General features: G+C 38.5%; 1 protein-coding gene across 4 annotated transcripts; it reads right to left on the reverse strand.

Moving 5' to 3' along the window:
• Positions 1-416: 416 nt before the first annotated feature.
• On the reverse strand, positions 417-27560 carry Prpf3 (pre-mRNA processing factor 3). Of its 4 annotated transcripts, none has more exons than XM_047520640.1 (16): positions 27437-27560; positions 25158-25347; positions 23674-23804; positions 21452-21598; positions 18955-19038; positions 18539-18759; positions 17187-17493; positions 16419-16585; positions 13751-13830; positions 11379-11522; positions 9505-9604; positions 9221-9334; positions 7247-7365; positions 6887-6970; positions 5126-5187; positions 417-778 (listed from the first exon to the last, which is right to left on the reverse strand). In XM_047520640.1, the coding sequence occupies exons 2-16, from the start codon at positions 25300-25302 to the stop codon at positions 632-634; spliced, it is 2052 nt and encodes a 683-aa protein (XP_047376596.1). In that variant the 5' UTR covers positions 25303-25347; positions 27437-27560; the 3' UTR covers positions 417-631. The 4 variants fall into 4 exon arrangements, with proteins under 4 accessions (XP_047376596.1, XP_047376612.1, XP_047376604.1 ...); XM_047520656.1 differs by lacking the exon at positions 27437-27560 and adding an exon at positions 27331-27393; XM_047520648.1 differs by lacking the exon at positions 27437-27560 and adding an exon at positions 27296-27385.

Consider the following 27560-nt stretch of genomic DNA (forward strand, 5'->3'; position numbering starts at 1 on the left):
CTAGTGCACCTTACCAACTGACTTACCTTCCTGAGATTCTAAAAGTCTATTTTAGCCAGAACTAACATTCTCATTATGTGCACTCATTAGAGGAACTGATTTCCTGGAAACATCACTTAGTCAAGACTTGAGGTGATCTGTTACCTCTTGATTCTATCAACTAAAAGTTAAGGAATGGACACTTATCTGTCCCCCATCCCTTAAATTCTCTTCTGCTGCTTCAGAAAACTATCGCTCTTGCTTTAGGAAGAAGTCAGATATTTCCATTATACTTGAACATACATACCCATTTATCCATCCATCATCCCTTTATATATACATGAATATCACTAATACATATCTTTTTTCCGAAGCAATTGCTACATGTCTGGAAGACCCAAACTCTAATAACCTATGATTGCATGAAAAATATCATACCAAGTTTAAAAATAACTCTTTAATCATATGCATATAAGGGGAATAAAGGGTAGCTACCAGGCTGACTAGGGAAGGGAATTCTCCCTTTGCCCTAATATCTGCTTGGCACAGTTCTGAGATCACACACACAAGTGGAAGTGGATTGGGAAGAATAATAGGGGAGAGAACTGAAGAGACAAAGGTCAGTGGGGAGGGGCAAGGGCTTGCAGTAGTCTCAGTCAGTGGACTCCAACACAGATTCACTTAGTGCGAGGTCCCAGTAGTGTTCGGCCCCATGCTTTTTGAAATGCTCACGAGCCATATTTTCTGTAGGGCACTGTTTAAATTTCATCTCTCCAAAGCTCCGGTCTTTGGCTGTACCCTGGGAAAGAGATAAACCTTTTAATAAAAACACTAGTTTCTCTCTCGCTCGCTCTTTTTTGCAGTGCTAAGAATCCAACACAGGCCTTATAAATTAGGCAAGTGCTTTATCACTTAATTACACCCCCAGATCTGCAATTTGTTATTTTTAAAATTTATTCATTAGGTACTTGGGATTTGAACACAGGGGTGCTTAACCACTGAGCCACATCCCTAGCCCCCCACTTTTTAGAAATTTTTTGAGACAGTGTCTTGCTAAATTGCTTAGGTCCTCGCTAAATTGCTGAGGCTGATCTCCTAACTTGTGATCTTCCTGCCTCAACCTCCAGTCACTTGGATTACAGGCTGCACCACAACAGCTGGCTCAATTTGTTATTTTCTTTTCTTTCTTTTTTTTTAGTGCTAGGAACTCTACTCTACCAACTGAACTATCTCCCCAGCCCCTGTTATTTATTTTCTATTTGTTCTGTTTAGATATACATGACAGTAGAGTGTATTTTAACATATTATACATACATGGAGTACAACTTAAGAGTTTCATTTGTGTGTATTCACATGTGAACATGGGAAAGTTATGTCCCATTAATTCTCTTTTCTATTCCTTTTTCCATTCCCCATCCCTTTCCTTCATTCCCCTTCGTTTAACTCAATGACCATCTATTCTCCCCCCACACCCTTACTGTGTGTTAGCATCCACATATCGCAGAACTTAATTTGTTTTTTAAATCAGATATAATGCTTTCTTAAAAGACCTAATAACATTTGTGTCACAATTTCCCTACCTGAATGCTATTTTATGGTTAAAGCAATTACAATCTCTACCCTTGAGTATCCACATGAGTTTTCATAAATTTATACAGATGAATTCATACAGCTTCTTGGTTTTTCTTTTTTTAAAATTTGTTTTGTTTTGTTTTTGTGGTACTGAGAATTGAACCCGGGGTGCTTTCCCACTAAGCTACACTCCAAGTTTTTTTAAATTAAATTTTATTTTTTTGGTACCAGGTATTGAACCAAGGGGGCACTTAACCTCTGAGCCACATCCCCAGCCCTTTTTTATATTTTATTTAAAGACACGGTCCCACTGGGTTGCTGAGGGCCTTGCTAAGTTGCTGAGGCTGGCTTTTGAATTCTTGATCCTCCTGCCTAAGCCTCCCACATCACTGGGATTACAGGCATGTGCCACCACACTGAGCTCCTTTTTTTATTTTTGAAATAGGGTCTCATTAAGTTGCTCAAGCTGGCCTTTGTGATCCTTCTGTCTCAGCCCCCCAGGAGTGTATTTCCATGCCTGGCAGGGTTTTAGTTTGCAGACTAAAGGAGCAAGGATTCTGTGCTCTAGTATCTGGTTGGAATAGCATGTTAAAAAAAATTTTACAGGGTGAGTTGAGATGAACTTTTTTCTCACTGGGCCTCAGGGAATAGGTGTGAGCTTTTACAGAAAAATGACTTAAGAGAGCCAGAGGCTGGAAGAAACTTTTTTAGAAGGCTTAGTGAAAACTGTGTATACATGCAGAAGGCTTTGAGGCCCAGAGACAAAATGCAGTTGGGTGGGGAGAGGAGAAACAAAAGGAAACTGCAAAGAACTATAACAGAAAAACAGTACAGGGTGAAACAGCATTCTCAGCAAAGACACCAGCAGCAATGGCGGTTATAAAGTGCTATCTAAAGAGGTGTTCAGGGGGCAGACTCCAATAAGGAGGGTGATACAGAACTTGGCTTGTTTCTGACCCTGAGGGCTCTCAAAGATAAATGGAAGAGATGAGAAGGCTGGGATATTAAATATGCAGGTCAGAATTTATGAAACACACAAAAGGCACAATGATTAGTATTAATTTGTATGCATTAATTGAATAGTCTGGGATAAGGATATATGAAAAATTATTAATAGTAATTTCTATAAACAGTGGTCTTGGGCTAGGGAATATAGCTCAATGGTAGAGTGCTTGTCTAGCATGTGTGAGGTCCTGGGTTTCATTCCCATTATTGAAAAAAAAATAAAAAGTAAAATAGTTATTTTTATTTTTATTTATTTTTGGTACTAGGAATTGAACACAAGGGCATTCAATCACTGAGCCACATCCCCAGTCCTATTTTGTATTTTACTTAGAGACACTGTCTCACTGAGTTGCTTAGCGCCTACTTTCACTGAGGCTGGCTTTGAACTTGCAATCTTCCTGCCTCAGTCCCCCACTGGGCCACTGGGATTACAGATGAATCCTTTTTTAATAAAAGGAGCTGGGGATGTAGTTCTGTGGTAGCCTTTGGTTAGCAGGTGGAAGGCCCTAACTTCAAGCCCCAGCCCTGACAAAAAAACAAAGAGTTGCTTTTGGGGCCGGGGATGTAGTTAAATGGTAGAGTACCTAACTGGCAAATGCAAGCTCCTGGTTTTTATTTATTTATTTTGGTGCCAGAGATTGAACCCAGGAGCACTTAACCATCAAACCACATCCTCAGCCCTTTATTTTTTTGAGACAGGGTCTAGCTAAGTTGCTTAGGGCCTCATTAAGTTGCTGAGGTTGCTTGGAACCTGCAATCCTCCTGCCTCAGCCTCCCAATCTGCTGGGATCACAGGCATGCACCACTAAATCTGACAAGGTCCTAGGTTTGGTCCTCGGTACCACAAAAAAATATAAGTAAATAAACAAAGAACAAGTTAACAAAAATAAGCACATTTAATAAATGGAAGATAAAACTGGGCATGGTAGCACAATCCTGTGATCCCAACTGCTCAATAGGATGAGGCACAAGTTCAAGGCCAGCCTGAGCAAATTAGCAAGATATTGTTTGAGGATGGGGGAAGATACAATAATAATATGAAAAAAGCAATCATGGTTTACTACGAAGAGTTCATGAATGAAAGAACTGACACCACACCTCCCACTGCCCCAGATTTTGGGGTTTAAACCCACATCCTCAGCCCTTCAAAGAATTGGATAACTTAAAAAAAAAAAAAAAAAAAAAAAAGGTTCCACTGAAGATTGTCATTTTATGAAGTATTTTCCCATTATTATCTAATTTGGTTCTCAAAACAAAACCTGGTAAGAGCAGCAAATAATAACATTTTTACAGATAAGGTAACAGACTTTGACATTGTCTTACTCAGACTGCATAGCTAAAAAGCAGCAAAACAGTTTTTTTTCTTTCTTTCTTTTTTTTTTTTGCAGTGCTGGAAATCCAACCCAGAGTAGTGTATTACTGAGCTACATCCCCAGTTCCCTAGCCCACATCCTTAGCTTCTGTTCTTTTTTTTTTTTTTTTTTTTTTTTTTTAATTTTTGGTAGTGGCAGAGGGGTGGAGGGAGGGGAGTACAGGAGTACAGGAGATAGAACTCAGTGCTTCTAACCACTGAAGGACATCTCTAGTCCTTAATTTTTATTTTGAGACAGGATCTAAGTTGCTGAGAGACTGGCCTTGAATTTGCAATCCTCCTGTATCAGCCTCCCAAGTCACCGGGATTATAGATGTATGCCACCATGCTCACAACTGTACATTCCTAAATCTAGGATATTCTTTCATTATATATGTATTTTTTTTAAAAAGGCCCATAATTCACTCCCCTCTTTTTTTTTTTGTGGTACTGGGGATCCAACTCAGGGCCTTGTGCTTGCGAGGCAAGCACTCTACCAGCTGAGCTATCTCCCCAGCCCACTCCCCTCTTTTTGAGTCTCATACTCATAACTGTGAAATAACTTTAAATACAGAGTTAAGCACAGTGGTGCACACCTGTAATCCCAGCTACTAAGGAGCTGAGGCAGGACTGCAAATTTGAGGCCAACGCCAGCAACTTAGCAAGGCCTTAAGCAACTTAGTGAGATCCTGTCTCAAATGAAAAACAAAACAAAGAAAAGGACTGGAGATGTAGCTCAGTGGTAAAGTGCCTCTCTGGGTTCAATTCCCAGTACCAAAAAAACAACAAAAACCTTTCAAGTAAGAACTTTTCCTGGTGCTAGTATTTTCCATACTTTCCCAGGCAACATATACTATATTTAGATTAATTTACAAAAATAAAGCTGTCTCTCCCTCTAAAGATGACCCACATTCTCCAATAAATGTGTATTCCTAGCTTTACTCACAAAGCATCTCTTTGAGACTGCCCCCATTTTCACTGGAATGTGTATGTACTCCCTAAATAAATCTATGTATTAAAAAATAAATCATTTAACTACAATAAAATTAGGAAGCATTTGTTTCCAAATGTTTAAAGACAGATTCCAAAAAGAAACATGAATATCTGTAGAGATTATTCACTGTTTAGTTTTATTTCATTTCATTGTTCTACTTGTATAGTTTAAACCATAAGGAACTAGCTAAAGTTCTATTTTAATGTTTCACAAGGGTCACCTACCTCCCAGACTAGTACACATTTGTTGGTTTTCTTCACAGTTTCCTCATCAGATTCTTCATCATCTGGAAAAGACAATATAGCTAAATCTTATTCTAGACTTAAGGCAAGAGACCACAGATTTAGATTCTAAACAAGTAATATTCAAGTCTACCCATGTTCTCTTAAAAATTATCACCTTTTTCCATGCACTGGAATCATGTTTTGTTTTCTGTTCATTTTTATTTCCCCCATATTAGAATGAAAGCGCCAAGAAGGAAGGGACTTAATTCAACAAACACTGAGGACCTACTGTGTGTTAAAAGTCATACCAGAAACTAAGAATAAGGAAATAAAAGATAAGCAATTGATAATAAAAAGTTGTCCTAGGCACTCTTGGAACCAGGCTTTAGATATCAATATGATAGAGTATTCTCAAGGACCTGTTAGACTAATAGAGGAAAGGCATGCAGATACATCAAATGAAAATAAGAATACTTGCTTAAAAAAATACAGATTATAGAGCAAAAGTTTACTTCAAATATTTTAAGGACAAAAAGTACAGAAGGACCACACTCAGGTAAAGTTAAGAAGGACAGGGTTCTCAATCAAGCTCCATGATGTGGGTGTTTAGTCCTCAGCTACTTAGAAGGGTGAGTGAGGTAGGAGGGCTGCTCAGGCACAAGAGTTCAAGACCAGCTTGGGCAACATATCAAGACCCCATGTCACTCTGCAAATGACAGATGTTGATCTAGGCTTCAAAAGAAGGGAAGGGTACTGGGCATTGAATCCAGGGGTGCTTAACCACTGGGCAATATCCCCAACCCTTTTATTTTTTATTTTGAGACAAAATGTAAGTTATTTAGGGCCTTGTTGAGTTAACGAGGCTAACCTCAAATTTGTGATTCTCCTGCTTCACAGTCTCCCAAGTTGGTGGGATTACAGGCTTGTGCACCATGCCCAGTGGGAAGAATCAATGTTGATATGGTATAATGGCTAGGAGAATGTGTCGTGTGTGTGTGTGTGTGTGAATAATGTTTTGTTTTGTTTTTGGTATTGGAGATTAAACCCATGGAAACTTTATCACTGAGCTACATTTTAGTCCTTTTCACTTTTCAATTTTTGAGACAGGGTCTCTAAGTTGCTGGGGATGGCCTCAAATAATGATCCTCCTACTGCAGCCTCCCAAATTGCTGGGATTATAGGCACCTGTCACCATACCAGGAATTTCTTTCTTTTCTTTTCTTTTTTTTTCCTGCAGTGCTGGAGATTGAATCCAAGGCATTGCACATGCTAGGCAAGTGGTCTAACCTTGAGCTACAATTGCACCATGAAAAGTTATCTTTTCTTGATCAAAGCAAAAAACTTTTAATGATAAGAAAATCTTTTTCCTTCATTCCTTAAAAAAGTAAACCCATTTAACAAAAAATAATAAAATACAGCTACTGCACTTAATAAGAATGAACAACTTGCTGAAAGTTTACAAACTAAAAACATTAATGTAACTGGTATGCAGATTCAGGACAGACAGGGAAACCATCAATCAAAGAAAAGCCTTAAAGGATAGGCAAACAAATAATTTTAATACTCATGCATATGACCATGTAACAAATATTGTATAATTTCTACCAGTCTCAGAGTCTGAATGGATCTTTCTGAAGTTCCTGAACACTATCTACTGTTAGTAAGAGTCTCAGGAAAGGAGCAAGATGAATGGCTAGATGCACCATCCCTACCTCCCACAGATACAGCACCCCCAATTTATCCCCTCTAACCCCCATTCACCATCTCCCTTTGTGTTAGATGTCTGTTCGTCCCACTTTATCCGATGCAGCATAAGACGCTTAAACTTCTTCTGGGCCTTGGGGCCTGAAAACAGAGAAGGAGAATTTTGCCAGAGCCGTAGAAAATAGTGGGATAGAAAGAACCTTTGAGCTCATTAATGTTCAGACATTAATGTGATAGTTGAAGTAATCCCAGGAACCACATCTGTGGCCTTCTAATAACCACAGAAAAAGTGGCCCAGTATATTATATCCAGGTATGGTTCTAACATACCTTATTTATTCCCTTTTCCCCACAATGCTAATCACTCTAGGCTTAGGGTTGTCTGGGGACAGTCTCTCTCAATTTTTTTCAGACTCACCCCCTTCCACTACTACCACGTTGACATCCTTGTGAAGTACCACCACCCCTGTCAGGTACAGTTGCCCAGCATTGGCCTCAATCTTGAACTTCTTGGCTGGGTTGCTCAAATTTCGAACTCTGGAGGAGGGAAAGCTTAGTTATGTCTTCAATTTTAGCAACAGTAGCTACCTGAATGGAATGGCAAACAAACAGATGAATCCAAAAAGTTTTTCTCTCTAAAAACAAAGGTCTCTGGAACAAATATATTTCCATTTTCTTATATTTCTGCAAAGTGTAGCACTGTACAACTTATGACAAAAGAGTGGGTGATCAAAATTTACTCTATAAAACAGGAGAGGTAATTACTATGATCCAAACATATTTATAAACTCCTGTCTGATGGTGTAAAGATCTTCAAATTCTTTTTTTTTCCCCCTTTGGTACTGGGGAATTGAACTCAGAGGCACTTAATCACTAAGCCACATCCCCAATTTCCAGCCCTTTTTTTTTAGTTTATTTAGAGACAGGTCTCACTGAGTTGCTTAGGGCCTTGCTAAATTGTTGAAGCTGACTTTGAATTCACAATCCACCTGCCTCAGCCTCCTTTGCTGCTGGGATTAAAGTCATGAGCCACAGCGCCAGACTACAAATTCTTTTGTGGATGCCTAAAATGTAGTCACTAAACATAAAATTTTTCTAGAGAGCAGGAAAAACTGTTAGTAACAATTACCTATAAAGAATAATCCTTGGGGGCTGGGGAGATAGCTCAGTTGGTAGAGTGCTTGCCTTGCAAGCACAAGGCCCTGGGTTTGATCCCCAGCACCCCCCCCCCCCAGAAAAGAATAATCCTTAAAAAATAAATAAATAAATAAATAAATAAATGTTGACCTAAGAGATCAGAGCACAGGGAGGGGACTTTTTCAGTAAATGCTCTTCTGTATTGTTAATATTTTTTTAAAATCTCGTCAGGAGGTTGAGTGAGGCAGAGGATTGAGAGTTTAAAGCCAGCCTCAGCAAAAGCAAGGCATTAAGCAACTCAGTGAGACTCTGTCTCTAAATAAAATGCAAAATAGGGCTAGGGATGTGGCTCAGTGGTTGAATGCCTGAATTCAATCTTCGGTACCAAAAAAAGAAAAAAGAATTTTTTTGTCTTAATAAGCATTCACTACTTTTGTAATAATGTACCATCTTTGGGCTGGGGTTGTAGCTCAGTGGTAGAGTGCATGCCTGGCATGTGTGGGGCACTGGGCTCAATTCTCAGCACCACATATAAATAAAATAAAGGTCCACTGACAACTAAAAAAATATTTTTAAAAAAGTACCACTTTTATAATAAAGAACCAGTAAAAAAAAGAAATAAACGCATTCACTATATAGAAGGATAAAATAATAAAATGAAAATACTAGATCACCACAAAGGTAGAAAAATATTCACAACATACAAATTCATTTTGGAGTGAGGATAAAAGAATTATTGCAATATATCAGGATAAAGATATGATTGCTGGGCTGGGGTTGTGGCTCAGTCATAGAGTGCTTGCCTGGCATGTGTGAGGCCCTGGATTTGATTCTCGGCACTACATATAAATAAATAAATTAAATAAAAGTCCATCAACACTAAAAATAAAAAAAAAATTTTTTTAAAGATATGATTGCTAAGCAAAGAAATTTTTAATGCTTTTAGAAGAAACAGTGTATTCTATACTTCACAAAGAACAAACAATTCTTAGTTAACAACTTGGCCAGAACAAATATATGCATTTGTTCATTCTTCAGAACAAATATTAGTTAACTAAGAAGCCCTGAGATGGAAAAAATTAGATAACAACAACAAAAAAGAAATATTTAATTCTCCAGTGGAAAAGAATCATTAGCTCTTGACTCACACTAGGGTTATTAAACCAGAGTAGGAAGTGGTACTGGGTATACTTTAGACTACAATGATTCTGTCTTGAGCACTAGGGGGAAAAGATGGCCTACTATGGACACCTACCTATATACAGATATGTGTACCCCCTGTGAAATGTCTTCTTTAAGCTTTTTAATTTTCTTGACCTTTCTCTGTTCTGCTGTAAGCTTTCGGGCAGCGTTGGCCTCTTCATGCGCTCTGTCGTGACAGGAAGGACATCCACAAGTGAGAAAGGCATTGAAGACCAGAGGCAGGGCTAAGAGAAAGAGAGAGCAACAGAGGACTCTCCCCTCCCTCCAAATATGGATTCCCCAAAAGTATGGAAAAGGCACTTGCCCTGGGTTTCCACCCAATCCCATGGCACTTACTTCTGTCTTTTTGCCATCTGAGCTCTGACATGGGCTTCTACCTTTGTGGGGTCTTGAACAGCTTCTGTTCCTAATACTCGCATCAAATTAGAAATTCTCACTGTTAGTGGAGAAAGGACAGTAATCAGTTTTGCTAGAATAACCTGTTATTTCTTCTACCAATTGATATTGTTCACCTCTTTCAAATCTCTGCTCAAAAAAGTTACTTCCTCCAGTAATTCCTACCTTGAAAATCCCACAGATTAACTCAGTTTTCACAGTATGCACAGTTATTTTGAAAAATTTGTATACATTTACATTAAGAAAGACAAACAGCCAGACATAGTGTGCACTTCTGTAATTATAGCTACTCAGAAAGCTGAAGCAGGAGGATCAGAAGTTCCAGATAGCCTGGACAACTTGGGAGAGTTGTCTCAAAATAAAACAAAGAAATAGCTGGGGATGTGGTTCAGTGTAAAGTGCTTGCCTAGCATGTGAAAGGTCCTGGGTTCAATCCCCAGTACTGCCAAAAACAACAACAACAACAACAACAACAAAACAAAAAACCAAACCAAAACAAAACAAAACAAAAAAAAAACCCAAAAAAACAAGCAATTGAATTTCTTTGGTATTTACTGCTCTTATCACAGCATCTAAAAAAAAGAGATCCTATACATAACAGTGAAAATGGTAATTATAAGGGTGAATTTTCTTACACTGAATTTTCATTTCAAAAATTAAAATATTAGCCAGGCATGGTGGTGCATGCCTGTAATGCCAGCAGCTCAGGAGGCTGAGACAGGAGAATTGAGAGTCCAAAGCCAATCTTGGCAATGAGAAGGTGCTAAGCAACTCAGTAAGACCCTGTCTCTAAATAAAATACAAAATAAGGCTGGGGATGTGGCTCAGCAGTTCGGTGCCCCTGAGTTCAATCCCCAGTACTGCCCCCCCGCAAAAAATTAAAATATTAAGTTTTGTATATGTAACAACTCCATGCAAACACTACAACTACCACGTTAGTGAATTTCAACACTAGTATACTCCTCTAGGAAAATTAGTGTTATATAGCCAAAGATGCTTTAAAATAAGTTAAGTTTTAAGTGACCTCTATTATAAATGTTCTGATCTGTCTTTCCTGCCCCTCTAATCTTTTTTTTTTTTTAAGAATTTAACCTTGGGACTGGGGTTGTGGCTCAGTGGTAGAGTTTCTGCCTAGCATGTGTGAGGCACTGGGTTCGATTCTCACCACCGCATATAAATAAATGAATAAAAATAAAAGTCTCTCAATGTCTAAAAAAAAATTAAAAAAAAAAAAAAAAAGATTTTAACCTTTTGTTCATTTTTATGTGGTGCTGAAGATCAAACACAGTGCCTCATGCATGTTAGGCAAGCGCTCTACCACTGAGCTACAACCCCAGCCCCTGAACTGTTTTAATAAGGAAAGAGAGAGAGGTGCAGTTGCACACCTGTAATGAGGCAGGAAGATCCCAAATTCAAGGCTAGTCTCAGCAACTTAGCAATACCATCATTAACTTATCAAGAACCCATCTCAAGGGCTGGGGAGATAGCTCAGTTGGTAGAGTGCTTGCCTTGCAAGCACAAGGCCCTGGGTTCGATCCCCAGCACCGCAAAAAAAAAAAAAAAAAAAAAAAAAAAGAACCCATCTCAAAATAAAAAATTAAAAGAGCTGGGGATGTACCTCAGTGATAAAGCACCTTTGAGTTCAATCCTCAGCACCAAAAACAAAATAAACAATACGATAGTGGAAATTCAAGGAAAGAACTCATGAATGATTCTGAGAAATAGAAAGTACTCAGAAAGAGATGTTAAGGTTCCTCTAGAATTAAAGAAATAAATTTACCACCCTTTTTAGTAAGTAGGGCTAAGACATGTACCTTTGGGTTCTGGAGGAGGCATCAGGCCCAGCCTGACTTTCTCTTGTAGTTCCTTTTGTGCTTCCCTCCTTGTTTGCCTACGAAGTTTCTTCTGTTCCTTCTTGGTAAGATATACCCCCAGAGTAACTGGAGTGTCATTGTCAACTATCAAGCAGAGAAATAAGCATACCAAGGCAGTAAGAATATCAGAGTAACTTAGGTAAATATCAATACATTAAAAGGACATTTAGCTGAATTATTGTTAGTTGTTTATAAGCTGTAATGGGATAGTATGGTTATGTTTTAGAAAGTATTCTCTTCTTTCATAAAGAGTGTTCTAAGTTGTTCTTCTATAAGCAGCTGAACTCTCATCAAATGAAATGTAGCAAATGTAAAAAATAAAACAAAATTAAAGCTGTTCTAGTTCATCCTGGTAAGGATTGGGGGAACATGAAAGGTATCTAGAATGGAATGTGATTTGAAAACCCCTGGCTTAGATGATAAAATTTGTAATTTTAGAGTCACAGGATATGGAAAGAATTTTCTGGATTCTTAAAGCAGGCTTACTCAATAATTTAAAACAAAAACTAGTTGGGTGCAGTGACATGTCTATAATCCCAGCAACTCAGGAGGTTGAGGCAGAAGGATTGCAAATTCGGGCTGGGGAGATAGCTCAGTTGGTAGAGTGCTCACCTCGCAAGCACAAGATCCTGGGTTCAATCCCCAGCACCGCAAAAAAAAAAAAAAAAAGAAGGATTGCAAATTCAAGGCCAGCAAAGGGAAACTTAAGAGAGACTGTCTCTTAAAAAATAAACAAATAGCAAAAACAAAAACAGATGGGAATGTATTTCGGGGTAAAATGTCTATGGGATCTTTCCCCAGTACCAAAACAGAACAAAACCAACATTCTTCTAATGACTTGCACTAATAACAGGTAAGTAGAATATCGTAAAATAAAAATAAATAACTAGTACTGGTTGAATGTCACTAAGCTGAAAATACTAATTCTACCATATCCAAAACTTTTAAGCATAATCAGCACTAATAAAGTCTGCAAGTATTTCAAAATCTGAAAAACTGTGAAATATGAAACTAGTTACAAGCATTTCAGATAAGGGATATTCCAACTGTATCTCAAGGTCTCAATCTATTTTTCTTATTGGAGATACTTTCAAGTGAAAAATTACCAATTAGGATAATATTTCCTTGGTTCATCTAAAATCTGCTGAGAATATTAAATTGTTTATGATCCACATAACTTATTTTTGTGTGTGTGTGGTGATGGGGATTGAACACAGGGTCTTGTGCATTTGAGGCAAGGATTCTACCAACTGAGTTAAAACCCCAGCCCCTCCACATAACTTTTGAAAAAAACAAAACAAAACAAAACAAAACAAAACAAAACAAAACAAAACAAAACCAGTCAAGATCTCTACATATAAAAGGAAATTCCCAATGTGCTTAGTGATTTACCAAGGAGTTCGGTTAGTTAAAACCACAAAAATGCAGCCACAATTAAAACTCTCTTTTGACTGAGCTAATAAACTCCTGCTAAAAAAGAAAAAAAGGAAAGAAAAAGAATGAACCAGGCACAGTATAGCACATTCCTATAATCCCAGTGACTCAGAAGGCTAAGGCAGGAGAATTTCAAATTTGGGGCTAGTCTCAGCAATGCAGCAAGACCCTCAGCAACTTAGGGAGACCCTGTCCCAAAATAAAAAATAATCAGGGTTAGATGTAGCTAAGTGGTAAAGTACCCTGGGGTTCAATCCCTAGTATAGGGGTGGGGTGAGAGGAGAATAACAAGGAATAGATTGAAAATGATCAGGAGTACAATGGTAGTGTAAAAGACTGGAGTTGGAGTTAACACTATGGCAAAAGTCCAACTTGTAATGTGTATCAATGAGGCCATCTAAAGATTGGGCCTCAGTACTCTATAGCAACATGTCTAATATGGTAGCTATTAGTCACCTCTACTATTTAATTAATATTAAATAAAATTAAAAAACCAAGGTCCTCAGCTTCACTAGTGCAATTCAATTTTCAAGTGCTCAGTAATCACATGTAACCATGCATGATGGCACACACCTATAATCCCAGTGGCTCCGGAGGCTGAGGCAGGAAGACTGCAAGACAGCCTCAGCAATTTAGCAAGGACTGAAGCAGCTAAGTGAGATTCTCTAAATAAAATACAAAAAAAGGGCTGGGGATGTGGCCCAGTAATTAAGTACTCCTGGGTTCAATCCCAGTACCAAAAACAAAAACAAAAACAAAAAAAAAACACATGTGAATAGTGGCTACTATATTAACACAGCATAGATACAGAACATGTCCATCACTCAATGCATAAAATTCTACTGGATAATGCCTTGGTTGAGTAATCTGTTCATTACCTGGAGGATTGAGCTGGGCTGGATGTTCAACAAGATTTGTGATTCCAAAATAATCTTCTCTCTTTGGATTTTCCTCTGTACTAAAATTGGAGGAAGAAAAGAAAACAGGATATGTGGGTAGAGAGGATGCCAAGAGAGGAACTCTCAGAGACACAGTGAAAAATTCTATTCTCTATTATGTTTTCTAGTGCTTTTAATGTTAAATATCTATAATATGTAATTAGATTATACAAAATTTTCAGTATAAAAAACCTGAGTCCCAGTAAGACTGGAAATACTCTCCGAACCAGTCATTCTCAATCTTTTTAGTAGCCTAACACCCGAATAGATACCCATTCTCTCTTTAGTAACCATATATCCCTGGGATGGTGGTTGAAGGAGAGTAGGAAAAGGCTAAAACACAGTCTCTCTCTTTTTTTTCTTCTTGTAGTGCTGGGGATTGAAACCAGGGCCTTGTGCATGCCAGGCAAGCACTCTACCAACTGAGCTATATCCCCAGCCCTAAAACACAGTCTCTCAAATCCATATTTTAATATGATGGAATAGATACAAAGTTGTCCCAATGTGTTAATAAAATTTTATTTACCATTAACTCGACCATCAACTAAGAATCATTATTGTGTTTTATAATTGGATCTTTAGGAATGTAGTAATAGACGATCAGGCACAGTGGTGCATGCCTGTAATACTAGCAGCTCCAGAGGTTGAGGCAGGAGGATCATAAATTCAAAGTCAGTCTTAGCAACTTACCAAAACCCTAAGCAATTCAGTGAGCCTCTGTCTCAAAAAAATATAAACTAAAAAGGGCTGGGGATGTGGCTCAGTGGTTGAGGGCCCCTAGGTTCATTCTTCAAGATTAAAAAAAAAAAAATTAATTAAAGGGGCTCAGGCTCAGTGGCAGAGTGCTTGCCTACCATGTGTGAGGCACTGGGTTCAATCCTTAGCACTGCATAAAAATAAATAAAATAAAGGCATTCTGTCCACGTACAACTACAAAAAAATTTTTTTTAATAAAAAAAAAAAAGCCGTTTCAAAGCATCTCTGAGCCTGAGGAATAGATAGCATGAGCAGAGCTCACCCTCCTGAGCTGAAAAACTTTATGGACAAGAAGTTATCATTGAAATTAAATGGTAGCAGACATGTCCAAGGAAAATTGCAGGGATTTGACCCCTTTATGAATCTTGTAATAGACGAATGTGTGGAGATGGCAACTACTGGGCAACAGAACAATACTGGAATGATGGTAATACAAGGAAATAGTATTATATGTTAGAAGCCTTGGAATGAGTATAAATAACGGCTATTCAGCACAGAAATCTGTGTCCCCTTTCCAGAGGGTCTGTTTTATGACATAAAAATCAGGTCATGTACATTTTCATATTAAACTTTTTGTTAAATACACTTTTTAATAACAACAACAAAAAAAGAACAAATTAAATATGTAATCCCAGCTAGGTGTGGTGGTGCACATCTGTAATCCCAGTGGCCTGGGAGGCTGAGATAAGAGGACTGCAAGTTCAAATTCAGGCTCAGCAACTTAGCAACTCCTTGAGCAACTTAGTGAGATCCTGTCTCAAAATTAAAAAAAAAAAAAAAAAAAAAAAAAAAAAAGGTTGGGGATATGGCTCACTAGTTAAGCACCTCTGGGTTCAATCCCTGGTACAGAAACAAAAAAAGAGAGAGAGAGAAAGTAATGTATTGCTAAGAATATGTAGTTTAAAAATTTTAAGTATTTAAGCTAGGTGTGGTGGCGCACACCTGTAATCCCAGTATCTCAGGAGCCTGAGGCAGGAAGATCACAAGTTCAAAGTCAGCCTCAACAAAGAGTGAGGTGCTAAGCAACTCAGTAAGACTCTGTCTCTAAATAAAACATAAAATAGGGCTGGAGATGTGGCTCACTGGCTAAGTGCCTCTGAGTTCAATCTCTGGTACCCACCACCCCTGCCCCGCCAAAAAAAAGCTAATATGCACAACTATAATGCACAAATAAAAAAATGCATAAAAAAGAAAATTTAGTCAAACAAACAAACACAAAACAAAACAAAACAAAAACCCAAAGCAAAACAATAGAATCCTCGTTGGAGCTGTGTGGCACGTTCAACTTTACAGAAAAAAAAAGAAAAGGAAAAATATGCTAAAATCAAATAAGAATGTGTGACAAAAACAAAAATGGTGCTAGGTTCAGTCCCTAGCACCATTAAAAAAGGAAAAAGAAAATAAATTTTTGCCAATTTGTGTTTGTAGCTTGTACCCCTAATTCTGCTACATTAACCAAAAAACTTAAAAATAACCCATATAGTTTAAAAACATGTGCTTTTGTACAGTTACCTACTTCCTTTAGGTTTAAAACTTTTATTTAATAGTTGACTATCATTTCTCCCATTAAAACTATAGCCTTATTTCAGTAGCTTGGAAGGCTGAGGCAGTAGGATCAAGAGTTCAAAGCCATGTACAGAGAAACATCATGTATCCCATTTGTTTACAATAAAAAAAAAAAAAAAAAAAAAAAAAAAAAGAGTTCAAAGTCAGCCTCAGCAAAAGCGAAGCCCTCAGCAACTCAGTGATGGGCATGTGGCTCAGTGGCTGAGTGCCTGAGTTCAATCCCCAGTACTTCACCCCCCAAAAAACCACCACTATAGCCTTATTAAAAGGTATTAATTAAACTCACAGGTCGAAGCCATTGGGGATGATATAAGAGTCCCACCACTCAATTTCAGGAATATCACCTTCCTTTAGCTCTTTCTTAGGAGCAATGAGGGCGAGCCTAGTTGATGTATGGATGCCTGTTTTTCGAGCAGCCTGTGAAATCTCTGCCTGTAGCTTCTCCAATTGAGCCTAAAGACAAGATAAACCAAGACAAGAAGATAAACTGGAGCCACAGGGAAGGAACAAAACCCAAATTTTAAACCTATCCTTGTTAACTCTTTATATCTAACACACTGGGTTTATAGTATCTGAAAGAAAAAAAGAGCTGTTCTGTTTTTTCCTTTACTTTAATTCATTTAAATACATCTTACCTCCATCTCATACTGTAGGCCTCCAGCAGATATGCAGAAGTGGAATTCTATGAAAACCTCACTTTGAGAACACGAAAAAGGAAGGTAAAACTAATTGAAAATATATTCCACTCAACTCCCTAGGTGTGTAGATTATCTGTAGTACATTTTAACACCAGGTTAGTTTCCTCAGTCACTCAGAGACCTTTGAATTGCTTCCCTCTACTGGCAGTTGCATGTGAAAATTTTCAGACTCAATTTATTTCCATCTACATAGAACATAATTAGAAAGTGAAATCAGCTAAAAATCAAGTATTCCAGGAATATGGTATTTAAAAAGTTACTTACTGCTTCAAATTACCTGTTTGTTCAATTCCCCATAACAAAGAATTGATGTGCTTGCCAGCTCCCTAACTTCTAAAGTACTCTAAGTTAGATACCTTTGTCCGTAATCGTTGAGCAATCTTCTCAAATTTGCCCTTGTCGTGAAATTTAAAGGTGCGTCTTTGACGTTGGGAAGGGGCAATTGAGACTCGGGGGTCAAAAAAAGTATTGGACTCCATGTCTTCTGATGGCTTTTCTTTTAGCTGTTGCTTGAACTGTTCCCTCTTCACAGCACGAATATTGGCCTTAAGGGTAGGCATGCGGTGTGTCAGCTCAATCTCCTTGCCTGTTGCATCTACAGTGCGACCTTGCTCATCTAGGATCAGTGGGGTAGGTTTAGTCTGATCCTTTAATTCTACCTTCCTGAAAAATAGCCCACAAAGAAATAGAGCTTATGGGGACTATGAAGGCAAACAAAATAAAACAAAGCAAAACCAAACAAGGACAACTAGGTAAAATAATTCTAGGGAATGCAATCCTATTAGTGAATAACAAACTCTGGGTTTAAAACATCAAACTGGTCAGGCACAGTGATGCACGCTTATAACTACTAGGGAGGCTGAGGCAAGAATACTGCAAGTTCAAGGCCAACTGGGGCAACTCAGTGAGTGAGACACTGTTCCAAAACAAAATATAAAAGGGGTTGGGAGATTGCTCAGCACTAGAGCTCTTGACTAGTAAGCACAAGGCCCTGGGTTTGATCTCTAGCACCACAAGAAGAAAAAGAAAAAATTAAAAACATCAAACTGGGACAGAAATAGCTCAGTAGCAGAGCACTTGCCACATAAGGCCCTGGGTTCAATTACCAGCAATACAAAAAAAACCAAACAAACGAAAACACCTCAACAAAACAAAACTACACCCCCACCCCCAAACTGGCCATTTGGATTGAGGGTACAAATAAACTTGATTTACAAATTATACTGAGAAGAATTTATAATCCCATCTTTATTCTTGAATCATTCTTTTCTTGTTCATGCTAGGCAAATACTCTACTACTAGACTATAGTCCCAGTTTACTACTAAATTCTTGAGTCAGTCATGGGATGCCAGACCAATTACAAATGCTAAAACTAAAGCCTAACATCCTCCTTTTTTTTTTTTTTTTTTTTTTGGTACCGGGGATTATACACAGAGATGCTTAACCATTGAGCCACATCCCCTCTTTTATATTTTATTTAGAGACAGTGTCTCACTAAGTTGCTGAGGCTATCTTTGAACTCTCAAGTCTCCTGCCTCAGGCTCCCTAACTGCTGGGATTACAGGTGTGCACCAGCTAAAGTCTAACATCTTTGTCCAGAAACTAATTATTTTAGGTTATTTGGAAAAAGACTCAATGCCATTCAAAAGTATTTATTTCTTCTCAAACTTCAGAAATGACAAAGGATTTCATGAAATATATACTCACGGGGGAGCAATGCCCATGGCATGGAGATTAGCCAGGCCCACCATGTTGGCATTGCCAATAAGCCCTGGCTTCAGTGCCAGCTGGGCTTGGATTCGGGCTTGTAGCTCAGCTGCTTTCCTGGCCTTCTCAATGGCATCATTCATGAAAGTAGCAGCCTGGGAGGGCTGAATGGTGTTGCCAATTGGCAGACGTTCTGGTTGAGAAGAAGAAGGTGTCTTTGGCTGTGAGATAGAGAAAAAAGATTTCAGAGGGATTGAGATAGGCAGAAAGACACACACACACACACACACACACACACACCTTGGTAGATTATGGCAGATGATTGTGGAGTGGAACCTTCTGGATTCTCATTTGAATGGATGGCAAGAAATTCTGCGATAAAGATTATTCTTTTCAGAGTAATCTGGGAATAATACCTGAGGTGTAGGGGGGCTAATGAAGCTCAGCTGTTTTTTCCTCTCCTCGATTTGTCGTGTTGCTGCCTCCATCATCTGTTTGATCTGCTCTCCAGAGAAAGGAAAATTGAAAAACTATTAATTGTTCTGTTTTATTTCTCCCATATAGATTCCTAAACCCAAAAAGCATTCAGAACTAGAAACCTGAAAGTTTCTGAATGACTCTACCATATTCTGCCTGTACAGAATTTATTTTTAATTTATTTATTTTTGGTACCAGGGATTGAACCCAGGGGCACTTAACCACTGAGTCACATCCCCAGTCCTTTTTATTTTTTATTTTGAGACAGGTCTTATAAGTTGCTCAGGGCCTCACTGAGACTGGTTTTGAACTTGAAATCCTCCTGCCTCAGTCTCCTGAGTTGCTGGGATTACGGGTATTTTCCACCATGCCTGAAAAGACTAGAAAATGTAACAGACAAAATAAAGAGCACAGGAATTTTTCAACTTTTCTTCCCAGGGCAGAACTGTCATGTTATATAACTTGGTGATTAAGACTCAAACAAACCCGAGTATTAATTTTAACTTTGCCACTTACTGCCTGTGTTATCTTGGACAAAGTACTTAACTCTAAACCTCCCAAGTGTTTGAAAGGGGGAAAAATAGTATTAACCTTACAAGACTATTATGAGCACCTAATCAATTTACACAAACATCCTAGCAAATTATTATTTTTATCCCATACAAATTATTATTATTATTATTTTATCCCATACAATTATTATTATCCCATACAAATTATTATTTCAATTTTAAAAAAATCATTGGGGCTGGGGATATAGCTCAGTTGGTTGAGTGCTTGCCTTGCAAGCACAAGGCCCTGGGTTCAAATCCCCAGTACCGCAAAAAATAAACAAATAGATTAATTAATTAATTAAAAAACCATTGAATTCCAAATTCAGGTAACTATAGATGATGGTGCAAAGATTTGCTCTTTAGCCTCCATAAACTCCTTATCCTGTCCTAAAGAAGTTCAGAATGATAAGCCTTGAAGGCATAGTCAAATAACTCCTCTCTTAGGAGCTGAAGAAATAGCTCCTTTCAGAGAGTGCTCGCCTAGCATGCACAAGGACCAAGGTTCGAATCCCCGGCCCCTCAAGCGTGGCGGGGGGGGGGGACAGCAAAATAACTCCTCTCTGATTTTCCACAAAAGGCCTTGTTTCAAGTCACTTCACGATATTCCCCTTTAAGCCCCCAAACATGTGGGCTAAACCCAGGGCACTCTACCCCAAGTCACATTCCCAGCCTTTTTATTTTCATTTTTGTTAAATTTTGGAAGTCTTGTAAAGTTGCTGAGGCTGACCTCAAACTTGCCATCTTCCTGCCTCAGTCTCCATAATTGCTGGGATTACAGGCCTATGCCACTGCACCTGGCTGCTGCAAGATACATACACATATACACACACACACACACGCACACACACATACATTCTTATATGTTTATATACATTTAAAAACATATAAATATACACACATATATATTTATTTTATGTGTGTGGTGCTGGGGATTGAATCCAGGGCCTTTTGCATGCAAGGCAAGCACTCTACCACTGAGTCAAGGTATATCCCCAGCCCCCCCAGATACATATATATATATATATTTATTTTAATATATTTTTATGTGGTGCTGAGGATCGAACCCAGTGCCTCACATGTGCAAGGTAAGCACTCTACCACTGAGCCACAACCTCAGCCCCCAAGATATATTTTTTAAAATTAGTTTTTAACACTTTTATGAATAGGTGATACATTTACAAAGTTCATACATCAAAAAAATTATAAGAGGGTACTGAATTCTTCCAACCAAAGACTGGAGAGACTGAGGCAAGGCACTGCAAGTCCCAGTCCAGCCTCAGCAACTTTGCAAGACCTTATGGCACACAATTGTAATCCCAGTGACGCAGGAAGCTGAGGCAGGAGGATCAGAAGTTCAAGACCAAACTCAGTAACTTAGTGAGGTCCTATAAAACTTAGTAAGAGCCTGTCTCAAAATAAAAAATGAAGAGGACTGGGGATGTGGCTCTGTGTTTAAGCAACCTTGGGTATAATCCCCAGTACAAAAACTATTACCAGTGCCCATTTTAAAAATACACATGCTTTTTACTGAAAAAAATACAAAATCAATTTTATTTTTTATAAGTGTATTTTATTTTCTTTGTATATTTTGAAATCATTCTCCTCTACTATCTAGTTAAGTTCTGTTCATTTCATTTCATTTTCCCAATGACTCGATGAGGTAGACAACTCGGCAAAAAAAAAAAAATGTATTTAATACAAGTTGATACATAGTAGGTGCTCAGTAAATGCAATTTCAACAATCCTTAATTAGAATACTCTGGGTTAAACCAAGAAATGCTAAAATATAAAGCAGAAGATAAAACTTCCCCAAATTCGAAACACTAATTCAAATTAAGATCAACTCATTCAATCACTTTGCTTCTAGTCCCCAGTAACTAACCTGGAGTTTAGTTAGCATGCCAGGGCTCTCTGAAGGAGGCCCAGGGATCACCTCTGGCTCCTCTTCTACCTCCTCAAAGCGGGGTATTCTTCGCTTCTTTACTCCTGATGATTCCTTGGAGATCTCAGAATCATCACCAAACACCTCCTAAAGGAACCCAAGATGAAAGATGCACTGTATCCCTTCCCATCAGAAGGAAAGAATTATCCTAGCCCCTACCAGCATTTTTGGCCTTTCCCAGGGGAATATGACGCAACCTTGCAAATAACTACTTGCCAGAAGCAGGGTCTTCTAGACTCTCCACCAAGTGGATAATTTCACCCAACTTCATCATTCTACTCCAGCCAAGCAATTCATCCCCATGTTCCCATCTCAAAGCCTTTGCAAATGCTACTGCCCATATTTGTAAGGTTCTCCTTCAACTTTTCTACAACCCCTGTTCCAAATCCTGCCTAAAACTCACCTCCTTCAGGAAGTTTTCCTCATTATAACCTTATCCCACTCTGATCAAACTTTCATTTCACATTCTCTTAGCATTTCAGAGCTTGGTTCATAATAGGTTAAATTACATTGCTAATACTCTGTTTGCCAAGTGTTAGGTCTTTCAATGGTAGTACTTTCTCCCAAGTAGAGTTTAAGCTCTTCTAGGAGAGGAACTTTCTCTTTCAGTATTCCCCAATAACACTTTGTTCTCATCAAACAATGGGAACTTAAATATGTTGACTAATTTGCAAGGTGAATTTAACAGGACCAAGAGTGGCCAACTGGAAGGGACAACGGGAAAAAGCAAATGTACACACCGGTGGTAGGCTTTGGGTGACATCCCCTCTTCACTAGGAGGGCTCGTGTTTTGCAAGGACATATCCTCAGCCAGGGGCGAGCGCTTCCTGGAACTCCTACAGTTCAAGAAAAAGGACTCTCCCATAATATATTGTGTGGAGTGGGGACTTGAATGGACCAAAAATGGGACCCATATCCCATGGCTATCTAGCCACCTCCTTTGAGAAACCAATTTTATTCATCCCACCCAATGGAGTCACTTTATTTATAGTATGGCCTCAACACTTACACAGTGGCATGCCCTATCATAATATAATTGTCACGGCAAGGATCTATGTATATTGTGGATTAATCATTTCCCCTTAAACATAACAAAGTTCAACATAGTCTGAAATTCTATAACTGACCCTAAAATTTCCATAAAATTATTTGGATTTTATGATCTGTGACTGTATTTCATTGCACCCCCAACCTTTTTTAAATTGTAGCTTTTTTTGTTTTGTTTTGTTTTACATCAAGAATTCTCTCTCATTCCTCTAATCACCCTACAATGTGCTAAAAACAAAAGGCATAAGAATTTCTGTTTTTCTTGGTTCCAAGTCTGGCCAAGCAGACACTGATTATCAACTCTTTGTGTCTCAGGAAAAGTAAATGGGATAGTGAAGGTGTTAGAAGCACTTTGGAAGGTATGATGGGAGTCACATAAACACTTTTTTTTTTTTTTTTCCCAAAGAGAAACAGAGGAAAATGAAATAGAGATATTGGCTACCCACAGGAAATAAGATAAATCATCTACCTGACACTGATAAAAAAAGATCATGACAAATCAGTAATACAAAGTAAATTCTGTAATAGGAAATGGAATATTGCTGGCCTCTATTAGTACCCCATTCACAGGGCTACATGACCTGCAATATGCTATACAGCAAATGGTAAACACTCAAAAACATAATAAATTATAGCTATTTTTATGTATACTATATACACATTGCAGAGAAACCTCAGTAAAGAAGCAACAAAGAGGTCTATAGTTCAGGTAGCAGAGGAGTCATATTCTAAAGCAACTTATTAGACTACAAATAAATCAAAGATATAAAATCTTAGAACAATCAATTTACAGGTAGTAGTATATAGCAGGGGGTGGGGGTATACAGGATGGACCTGAGGGAACATGAGAAACAAAATTCCTAACTGCACATGAAAAAAGACAAAGCTATCAAATTATTTCTCTGGAATATTTCAAATGAACTTAGGTAGTTCATCATCACAAGATGGTCACAAAAATTCACCTCCTCTACTTCAGTCTAAAGACCTCTCTTGAACACTTAAGTATTCTAATGGTAGACGTCTAGTGGATATCAATGTGTAACCCAAGTAAGTTCAGCAACTTTTTCATCATTCAAAACACTCCTGAGCTCATTAGATAGTGAACTGTAACCTACCTTTAGCTCTCGTTTTCTGCTCCTGTCACTGCTAGACTTAGAATGCCTAGAGCTTCGGCCTTCCTCCACAGCCTCAAATAGTTTGTCCACAAACCGAAGAGTAGAATCATCAAGAAAAGGTTTCAGATGGTCTGACAGGAAAAAAGAAATGACAGGATTGGAAAGGTAAGAGTACAAAGTCTAATACTAAGCAAATAACAGCACTGGAATTTTTTTGCTTTTTTTTGTTTTTTGAGATAGGGGTCTCACTATGCTGCCCAGGCCAGTTTCAAATTTGTGGACTCAAGAAATCCTCCCACGGTAGCCTTCCAAGTGACTGGGAAGACATACATGCACTACTGCAACAGGTTAGTATTCTCTCTCTCTCTCTCTCTCTTTCATATCTGTGTATTCATGTATTGAACCCAGAGGCACTCTACCACTCAGCTACATCCCCAACTCCTTTTTCTATTTTGAGACAAGGGCTCACTAAATTGCCCCTGCTGGTCTTGAATTTGCAATCTTCCTGCCTCCGCCACCCAAGTTGCATTCTAAAGCAACTTATTACACCTTGCCCTTCCCCACACAGTGCAATTTTATCCAAATTGGGCAGGGAGGTTTTGGGTTTTTTTGGAACGAACCTAGGGGCACTTAACCAATGAGCCACATCCCCAGCCCCTCCCCGCTTTTTTTTTAAAGACAGGGTATTGCTAGGTTGCTAAGGCTAGCTTTGAACTTGTGATCCTCCTGCCTTAGTCGCCTGAGTCACTGGGATTACACACCCAGTGGAAGGGAGATGTTTTTTAAAATTCTTTGTACAATCCCCATAAATTCTGTTACAGTGAATGATTCTCCATCTGAGATAAAAATACAGCTATAATCTTCCAGAATAGGAAGCAGCACAGCCAGAACAATCTATTAAAGTTGAGCTTAAGATGAAGCCAGGTGCAGTAGCACACCTGTAATCCTAGCTACTGAGGCAGAAAGTTTCCAAGTTTAAGGTCAGTTTCAGCAACTTAGCAAGACCGTGTCTCAAAGCAAAAAATTTAAAAAGGTTAGGGATGTAGCTCAGAGATAAAGCTTCCTCAGGTTCAACCCTCAGTTATCCACCAACAGAAAATATTCAGATAAATAACCAACCTAACTTTTCCCAAATAGTAAGCTGTAGATTGCAATTAACAAATCAATCTCCATGAACATTTTTTCATGTATTTTATGAAGACTTCCATATATTGATAGCAATATGAATATGAATATACCTGTCATATTTCCTAAGTAAAGCTAACAGGTGACTCAGTATTATGGTAGACAGAGGGAGTCAGTCTGAGATTCAAGATATGCAACCCATCCTCAAAAGAAAGGACTAAGAGAAAAATTATTTTTAAGTTATTTCCACTATAATGCAAGAGAACATAAGATGTGGTCTGACCTTTCTTTCTTTAGATATTCCTAAGAGGAAGAATTTGGGGGTCATCTAGATTAAGTCAAAAGAGAAAGGTACATACCAGCTGCCTTCTTCTTGTCCATGCCCTTCCCCACACAGTTCAATGCTGCTGTGACTACTGTGGGTTCTGAAAAACCCAGCACCCTCTTCACTGTCTTCTCTATCCATGGTTTCAGTTCATCCAGCTCCCTCTTAGACAGTGCCATTTTTCAGGAAGACAACAATAGCTCAAATGGGACTCAATACTACACCTAAAAAGAAATATGGAAAGAGTTAAGTTAGAGAATAGGAAAAAAACTAAGCAATCGGGAAGTGGTTAGTATATCAGAAATGCCTCCCCGCTACACACACCTTAATCCCTTGGTAAGTTTCTCCACTATATTTGAAGGCAAGTATTCTCCCTAAGAGCTATACTTATGTGAAGAACAAAACACAAGGAAATAGGTTCCATTTGATTTTTATCTGTAACTCAGGATCCGTGGATCAATAACATCTATGAAATAAACTCTGGGAACACCTAGTTCAAGAAACGAGTTCTAGCTTCTTTTTTTGATCCTATCATATAAAGAACTGGACAAACGTAACATTAAAACAAGACTAAGAAGTTCACCCAGGGTCAGCTTTTCTATTTCTACTACTTCCAAACAAGCATTCTTTAACCTAGTCCTGACGTATGGGTTTTCTCTCTTCTAAGGATGCAAACAAGGGAGGGTTTATCCAGGTCACTCATCCTGTATTAAATCTCATAATCCTTAAGAATGTTCTGTCACATTTCTTTGTTGTTACTTGTGACAACAGGAATTCTATACATTGACAATTCTGTCTCATATTTTATAGGGTCAGCTGACTTGAACAAAAGAGAAGAATACCCTCATTTTGGAACTCTCTTCCTTTCCATTTTTTTTTCTATTTTTCAGCTGAGCAGAGAAAACATTATCATAAAAGACTCTCCACAAAAAATCTTTGTTATTTAATGCAACTTCATATAAAATTTTCAATATTATTCATGTTTACATTTTATTTCCTCCCTAAATCTCAAATATCCTCACAAGTACAGAGAACTTCCTACTATTCTGCATAACCATATATGACAGTCTATAAACTGCACTGACCTCAATTTGCACTACTACTCTCATAGTATGATTTGAGAATCCATCTTTCAAGGTGTTTTAAAACATCTTTTTTCTAAAAGCTACAATCTGATTAATGTCTACATTCTTGGTGAGTTTACCCCTTATAAGATATGCTGTCAAATGCTGAATTTAATCTTGGCATATCTGAACAAAGTTAGCAGATTAAAGTCTTGAAATTAAGATGGAAAGATTTTGTGCCTAAGTGACAAGTCGCATGAGTAATTTTCTGGTGGCTCTATTATCCCATCATGAGACAGCAGTACTGCCTATCAATTTCTATTTATTAAATGTGTACTGTTCAAAAGAAGCATATACTGGTACCACAAAGAGTTCAGAAGCACATCCAGGCACCAAAAATCATTGAAAAGAGGTCACTAAATGGTTGGGACACTGAGATTATATACCATTTACAAGAGGTTAGGCAAAGAAATTAATTCCTTTGAATCTCAGTTTATTCATCTTAGAAAATTATATATCTACATCATAATTAATCCATTCAATCAACCTTTATTAACTACTAAACGTCAAGCAGTGTACTTACTGGGAACTAAGGTTACATACAACAATGAGCAAAACACACAAGAATACACAAAAACCCTTGCCTTATCGGACCTGTATTCCACTACAATTGAATCACAAGCTAGAAAATATAAGCAATTTGGAAACTCAAAGCAATAAATGAAGTACCATTATTATCAGATACTAACAAATAATCCTCCATAAGATGATGTGCAACATAAACAGTTAATTGACCAAAAAAAGTTTCAGACAGTAACTAGCTTTGCCATTATTCACAATGTTCAAAAACTGCATGGTGGTGGGGAGTTGGGGTATGAGAGTAAGGCAGAGTGATCTCTGAATGGGCAGGTAGTAGAATCGAATCTTCTGAAGGAATTCCTTACTCTTTTTTAGCCACAATTCTAGATTCCCCCTGAAGACCCCATTCTTCTATTTCTACTCTCTTTTCAGCTGGCCATGTACCCCACCATGTTCTACCCAAACTCCTTACCTCAGAGCTGTCCCCTTCCCGCCCCCGCCCTTTCCCTCTCAGCACTCATCCCAACACCTTCTCCCGCGGAACCGTGTTCTTCTCTCAGCTACCTTCCTGCTGAACTCTCCCGCCTGGGTCTTCCCCCTGGACTAAGGCCCCTGGCCCCAGGCGCTCGGACCGAAGGATACCCTCTCTGGGCCCGGGGCCACTACTCACCTCACAAACTTCAGCCCCTGAGACGGAGCCCGAACGTTACACCGGAACCGGAAACCGTCTGACCGCCCTACGGCCTGCCGTCGCTACCGACACGGCTGCCGCCACGCTGCGGTCCCCCAACACG

Source organism: Sciurus carolinensis, chromosome 1 (assembly GCF_902686445.1).
Source record: "Sciurus carolinensis chromosome 1, mSciCar1.2, whole genome shotgun sequence".
NCBI lineage: Eukaryota > Metazoa > Chordata > Mammalia > Rodentia > Sciuridae > Sciurus > Sciurus carolinensis.

What these genes read in the sequence shown, in the direction of transcription:
- Prpf3 (XM_047520640.1), bottom strand. Translation starts at nt 25,302, where the DNA reads ATGGCACTGTCTAAGAGGGAGCTGGATGAACTGAAACCATGGATAGAG. An exon ending in GCAGAAAACGAGAGCTAAAG is followed by an intron (nt 21,599 to 23,673) that starts GTAGGTTACAGT and finishes GGGTTCCTTTAG; the next exon opens with GAGGTGTTTGGTGATGATTC. An exon ending in GTACACATATCTGTATATAG is followed by an intron (nt 7,366 to 9,220) that starts GTAGGTGTCCAT and finishes TCCCTCCTCCAG; the next exon opens with AGTTCGAAATTTGAGCAACC.